Source organism: Ixodes scapularis, unplaced genomic scaffold (assembly GCF_016920785.2).
Source record: "Ixodes scapularis isolate PalLabHiFi unplaced genomic scaffold, ASM1692078v2 ptg000494l_1__unscaffolded, whole genome shotgun sequence".
NCBI lineage: Eukaryota > Metazoa > Arthropoda > Arachnida > Ixodida > Ixodidae > Ixodes > Ixodes scapularis.
This window is the reverse complement of record NW_024609989.1, coordinates 611,344-618,001: the sequence shown is the minus strand read 5'-3', so window position 1 is coordinate 618,001 and position 6,658 is coordinate 611,344. Positions and strand designations below refer to the sequence as shown.

The 6,658-nt window shown below is 44.6% G+C and overlaps 1 protein-coding gene across 1 annotated transcript; it reads right to left on the bottom strand.

Annotated features, from left to right (window-relative positions):
- Nucleotides 1–3,771: 3,771 nt before the first annotated feature.
- Nucleotides 3,772–5,961, bottom strand: LOC121834085. The gene is made up of 3 exons (XM_042287830.1): nucleotides 4,496–5,961; nucleotides 3,881–4,033; nucleotides 3,772–3,804 (listed from the first exon to the last, which is right to left on the bottom strand). The coding sequence occupies exons 1-3, from the start codon at nucleotides 5,591–5,593 to the stop codon at nucleotides 3,772–3,774; spliced, it is 1,284 nt and encodes a 427-aa protein (XP_042143764.1). The 5' UTR covers nucleotides 5,594–5,961.
- Nucleotides 5,962–6,658: the final 697 nt, after the last annotated feature.

The window sequence follows — 6,658 nt, the reverse complement described above, 5'->3', positions numbered from 1 at the left end:
AATCGAATAACAACGCGCGCATAAACAAAGATAGAGCAGTTTATTTAGCGGTCTCAAACGCCTCTCAGGGGATCACGCGCGTTTCAAACGCGTCTCGGAAGCGGAAAAAAGGCGTTTAGCTACTCGAACTACGTCGTAATCATTAAAACATGCAAAAACGACATGTTAATATTACCAGAGCAAGCGCACGAGCTGCTGGAGCATAAAAAGAAAACAAAAAGTAAGGATAAAAATGAACGTGCAAACACTTACCAAACTTTGTAGAAAAAATGGTGTCGCCATTCTGGACGGAAATAAGAAGAAACGCGAAAGAGAAGCTAACAATGGCGAATAAAACAAAGAAGCTAGCAAAAAACTATTTTAACGACGACGATCGTTGCGGCGCTTATAGAAAAAAAAAAAAATGGAAAGCAGCAAATGAATAGCTGGTGGTCACCACCGGTGTTGAGTTCACGACAAACAAAGCGGAAGCAACAGACGAAACTAATAAAAAAAGAAGAAAGCGACCCTTTTTTTTTCAGCTGCTTGTTGTACATTTCTTTATTTGCTTTCGCGGCGTAGGTACGAACTAAAAACAAAACAGGGGAAACAAATAACGTAGTGCAGCTCACACTGCCCGGTAAAAAAGAGTCGCAGAAATGTTTTGGTCGCAGGCAGCAATCTTCTATATGTGCTAGCAGTGAGTAACTTTCTTTTGCTTTCGAATTTCTTTTTCCAGTGACTTTGGCGGGTAGTTCGTTCGCTCTCTTGACGAAGCAGTTTAAAAGTGCATCCAAGTACTTGTTGACGTAGGTGTCCGTAGGTTGACGTAGGAAGCAGAAGAAAGATTTTCCACCACATCGCACAAACTTGTTCTTGCAATGGTAGGCACCACATCGCACAAACTTGTTCTTGAATGCGGCCGGTTGATCAACAAACGATGACCTGCAGCAGACGTGCCGGCCGGAGTACACAAATAAAATTCGAATAAAAATGGGTAACGAGCTTACACTTCTTAATATATTTAATAAATATCAAAAAGCACGTATGACGATTTTGGATTAGAAACTCAATCGAAAGCGAAAATAGGAGGTTATCGCAGACGAGAGTGGAAGAAAACAACAACAACAACAGCAAAGTTGCAGACGGCCCTCAAAACGCCCGGGTCTAGCGCAGACGAACCGGGCAAGCGCCGAAGCGAAGGAAAGGGAGTAAAAACTAAGCCAAACAAAGCAAGAATACGCGATAATTTACACGTCGGGCAAAAAAAAAAAAAAAAAAAAACGCAAGAAGAAAAAAGAAAACAAAAAATATACACAACAACATATATAGGCAGGAGGAAGAAATAACGCGGCAGAGTGGCGTCGCCTTAAATATATAAAAGAAAGAAGACAAAAAAATGGAAAGAGTGGAGACGGGTCAACGGGTGTCGGCCTTTGTCGTAGAAGTAAAGAAGCAGCGAAGCAGAAGATGTTGGTCGTCCCCGCGCTACCCTGCTGGAAATGAGGCGCACATTCACATTGAGGAAGTAGTCAGAATTAATGTGTGCCAATGTGCAGTGTAACACGAATGTGCAAAACCAAGAGTTTTCTCATTGGTGCACATAGGAAGACTGCAGGGAAGCCACAATCTTAGAAAAGCTGCAGTTTTCTGATTGAGGTGAAGCCAACCTTGGGGAAAGAACTCGGGCAAGTTTCTATGAGCACCAATGTGCTCCTATGAGCACATTGGCGCCGATAGCACCAATGTGGTTAAAAAGACATTTTCTCATTCGGGCCATGGGATACATTGCAGGAAAGACAAAATCCGGGGGAAGGGTTACTTCATAAAGCAGGTGAAGCCAACTTTAGGGAGATCTCAAGCAATCTCACCATTTTCTCATTGGTGCTTGTAGAAACACTACAGGGAAGCTGCAATCCGGGGCAACCAACTTCCAAAGCCAAGTTTGTAGACGATAGCTGGCAGAGTCTATGAAGACCATTAGCACCAATCTGCGTGATGCCTCGTTCGCTTATTACTGCCACTCTAAACACTACAGGGAAGCTGCAGCGTGAAGGCGTTGACAAGTGAAGTCAATCTCTAGAGTCGGCAAGCACTTATTAGGACTAAGAGTTTGCTCATTAGTGTCCATACCTTGACGTATTATCACCGACTTGTTATATACTAAATACAAGCTCAATTACCATGCCAAGGCCGCACCAGAGGGTTCCCTCCCCCAGTCGCACAACCATCTATGCTCACTATTATGCCAACCTGAAAATAATTGGTATAATTGGCTTTTGTATGGCACAAGATTTTTTTTTTTTTATAGTGCCCCGAGTAGAACTGAAGTCCCAATCGTATGAACATTCAGATTTTCATGCAGGGAACAAACTTGCAGCAGCCTGTAAAGCAGTAGTAGGTACTGGTACACAAGAATATCACAACTGCTCTTTCAAATACAATGCTTTATTTTAACTGGAAGCTGCAACCTTTCACAGTACAAAAGTAAAGCATTTTGCATACAGTAACCCATTGTACGTGTTCTTGTTTAATACAGCCCTAGTCACCTTCATCTTTATGAAAAGACTTCTCCCAAAGAGCAATTATCCCTACATTATTGCTTAATCATGGTGTCTACCAAACTATTACATGTCAAATTCGCAGACTTTTCTAGGTTTTCTTTTACATGTGAAACTTCAGAACTAGCTACACTTGTAGTTCCGTGCGGCAGGAGGGACGCACATGCCAAGAAAGGCTGACGCCAAAACCATATGGCTGTTTCCCTCTAAACAAAATGCTACATAGATGGCTCTGTTAAGTCAGTGATCATTTTCTCAGATTTAGCTAAGTTTTTCATGATTTCCCTGACTTTTTCAGAAGCTCAAAAGTTCATTTGCAATTATAGCTTTTTTAGGTTGGTAGACACCCTGCTAATGTCAGTAGGTATGCTTGATTTAGCTGCACCCACCTGCATGGTGCAGAAAGTGTACAGTGCAGGGCAATGTAATTACGGTATGCATTGTCCAGGATTAAAGGCATTTCACATAATGGAACAAGGACAGACACCACAAGTGGTTCTGTCCTCGTCCTTTTGTTACAATATTTCGATCCTGGAGACCAAACACAATAAGGCCCTAAAGAGTCCTCAAGATAGTCTGCACCAACAAGTAGGATACAGTGATGTACATACACTGAGAGTACCAGTGCAGGTGGTGTAGGCAAATCAAACATACCTACTAACATGACATGATGGTTACTCCTTTTCATAATAGTTGGGCAAAAGGCTGGCAAATAACCTGTTGCCTGACCGCATGACAACAAATTTTGACAAGACATTGTCTGCTGAGACAATCCTCACATTCTGCTTAGAATAATACTCATTTACATGGGTCACATGAAGCGTTCTTGACGAGACATACTCTTCAAGAAGTAGCACACAACGGTGAACACCATTTTCCTTGTATACACAGATTTTCAATATTTCTCCACACAACCCGTTTTTCAATTGTACAAAGGAATTATTGCGACGCTTGCATTTACCATATTCTTTAGAGTGCAACAACTCACCTCCTGCAATCACCCTTTTATACACAGTACAGACACTGCCAGGTAAAACAACAGAGCTACCAAAAAAATTGTGGCTACTTCCATGTTTTAAGCCTTTGCCAATAAGGTGGCATTTCTCCACCTCATTTGTATGCACTAAGCGCTTTGACCCAAGCAAGCCCTCACAAAACCCTTGCACTGTTTGTTGCCTGATGTAGCATTTAACGAAGTAGTACACAGAGCGGTACAAAAGATAACTCTTGGCTATTTGCAGAGGTACTTTTCGTGTCCCTTTTGCTAATTTTAAAAGAAAGCCGTTTGCAGATTCATATGCAAAAGCAGAATGGGCCCATAACGGGCCCCACTCTTTTACGCTTTTCGGCAGATGAGTGAGAAGATGGACGTTATATGTCATTGACGTTTTCGTGTACAACTCTTGCATCCCACAAACAAACTCGGTCAACATAAGGTCGGCATTATTCACATCTGTATGCGTCACAGAGTCCTTGAGCAGAGCATACACACTCTGTGAAAGCAAAGCAAAATGATATTTTCTTGGAAGAATGCCATCCAGGCAAGGAAAAGCATAGTACAACAACCAGCATTTCCACTCCGACGCCTTCCAGAACCGTCGCTCAGAAATGGGCCTTGGCAGTCGAGAAACAGCTTTGGGGGGAAACATCCTTTCTAATCTCTTGTTAATTTTAGCTACAGTCGAGGGCTCTCCAATATAAAACTTTTCACCAACAGACGAGAACCATAGCTCTGCTAGTTGCCGTACCACCCCAAGAAGGACAGCATGCATGTAGTCTGGTACGAACCCAGATACTATCCCAAACTTTGGCATGTTTATCAATGCAGACGGGCCCTTGACACCAAAAATGGTTGTCTTCGTTACAAATGCTTGTTCCATTTCCTTTTCCATTGTCTCATTAGTCCTGTCGGGGTAGCATTCTGGGCCTACAGGGTACTTGACAACATTACCTACGTTCTCACCAGGGTGGTAACACCACCCACAAGAATAATAGCCATTGAACTGCATTAACTTTTGCATCGCAGGACGAGCAACGCTGTCTACGCAGCAACAGGTTGCAACGAATTTACTATTAATAAGGGTACCATCAACATGCTTCCATGTAACTCCTATTGTAGCCAGATGCTTTGCATCATCGACAAACGACTTCAGAAACATATCTATGTTTGGTTCCCCCTTACCATACCACAAGCCTGCCAGCAGCAAATTCTTTTCCCTGGACACTGGTGGTAGTTCATTTAGCATGATATGAATAGGCCACACAGAGGCACGGGAAGATTTGAACACTGGAGCTCCATCAGTGTTAAAAGAAAATGAAAAATTGTTACAGAAAGACAAGAGGCCACCAGGTTTGGAAAGTTCCTGATACAGAGTGCCATCAAAGATGTCTTCAAGACAGGATATATTTTTGTGTTTCTTTTCATTCCTGTATTGAAGTTCCTGGACCAACCCTGGTTGATTTTCCAACATGAACTTTAGTTGTGGTGCAAGGGGTAACATGAGAAAGTAGGGTGAAGTTGTCACTGAAAATTTCTGGTGGCAATGTGGACATGTTGACTGTTGCAAACGTAGCTGCTCTCGGATGCCAACATATCCTAGACAATACTCACAGTACATGTGATACTGCATCATGAGGGAGGGACTGGAAAATGCTTTGTTGAACAGGTACTTTGTACTAGGCAGGATGTCCTTCTGGAACACGACATTGAAGAGCTGCAGGATGTCAACCAAGGCTGACACAGTAGGCCGGTGCTTTGCAAGAAATGACAGCAGAAGAACAAGCACTTCCGCTACGGTCGTTGTTGTACATTTGCAAATTTGAGTAGTCAAGTCAAAACCCTTGACGCTGAATGCTGATGGTGCATCAGAAACATGTTCAGTAGGAGAGCCAGGCTGCTCTCCTTCGCTCTGAATGTCCTTCTCTTCGCACTCTGAGCTCCCCGGAGAGCTAACTGAGAAGCTCGAAAGGCTGTCTGCGCTGCACGGAGACTCGGCCTCCTCACACATACTTTCAGTTTGCGGAATTTCACCCGAGAGCAACACCGGTGACATTTCAGCCAAAGAAATCTCACTCTGTCGAGAAGTTGGCCCACTGCAGTCTGTCTCACTTAGGTGGCCAGTGGTCAAACAAGCTTCAATCCCTTGTCCAGAACATGGCGGACCCTATAAAAGAGTGTTTACAGCAACAAATAAAAAAAAGGCAATATACTGTCTGACATCAAATAGCATTGGGCATATCATCAACACCAATGCGAGCAGTATCAGGCACTATATTTTGCAAAAGACCTTCAGAGCGCAACACATGTGCTGGTGCAGCAAACTGTCCTTCGGAAGCCATTTGGCACCATGGTCGCTGACAGGCTGAAGCCACACGGGAAGCTGCGCCCCTCTTCCTCCTCCACCTCCACCTCCACCTCCACCTCCACCCACCCACCCACCCACCCACCCCCTTCACTTCCCCCCCCCGCCCGCCCCCCCCGCCCGCCCCGCCCCCCCCCCCCCCCGGCAGCAAAAACTTTCTAGCCTTGATAGCACAAGCATGAATGCGTAACCGAAGCACACTTGTGCTTTGGCGCTTCGGAGGTAACGAGCGTCTACAGGAGGTAGAGCTTCTGCAGCACTCTACCCCACACCAACCAACCGTACATGAGACCCATTTCAGTGCTCAGGAGCAGACATACTCATATCTACAGGGTGAAACAAGGAGACGGCAGGCTCTTTAAATCGACCGGAAAATTCGGTTTCTTAACCTATCGCGCTACGACTTTGTGCAGCGTTGCCCACAAATGGTGCATTTTTTTTTTTTGTAAAATTTGCAAAACAGCGAACTTACCTGAGGAAAAAGTAAAGAAAGAAAAAGGCTTAGCTCCGACGGAAACTCAGCGACGCCACCGGTCTTCAAACAACACGGCGCCGTTTCGCACGGGACACAAGAGATGGCGCAACGAACGCCGTCAACGAACGAGCATACGGCGCCGAGTGCCAGCGTCAGCAGACAATCTTTTCGACTCAAAAGCAACACTCGTTCCGCAGGCGGCGACAGTCGCAGAAACAAAAACAGACGCGGTAACAACGAGGAACTGCAGTTCGTTGTCTGCTAAATACGCCGGCTCTCGG

Bases quoted from the DNA above. Each gene is read 5' to 3' on its own strand.
- LOC121834085 (XM_042287830.1), bottom strand. From the start codon at position 5,593: ATGTCACCGGTGTTGCTCTCGGGTGAAATTCCGCAAACTGAAAGTATG. The intron at 4,034-4,495 runs GTAGGTAATGTT...TTGCTTTCACAG, and splicing joins GTTACCACCCTGGTGAGAAC to AGTGTGTATGCTCTGCTCAA. The intron at 3,805-3,880 runs GTAAAAGAGTGG...TTTTAAAATTAG, and splicing joins TCACTCATCTGCCGAAAAGC to CAAAAGGGACACGAAAAGTA.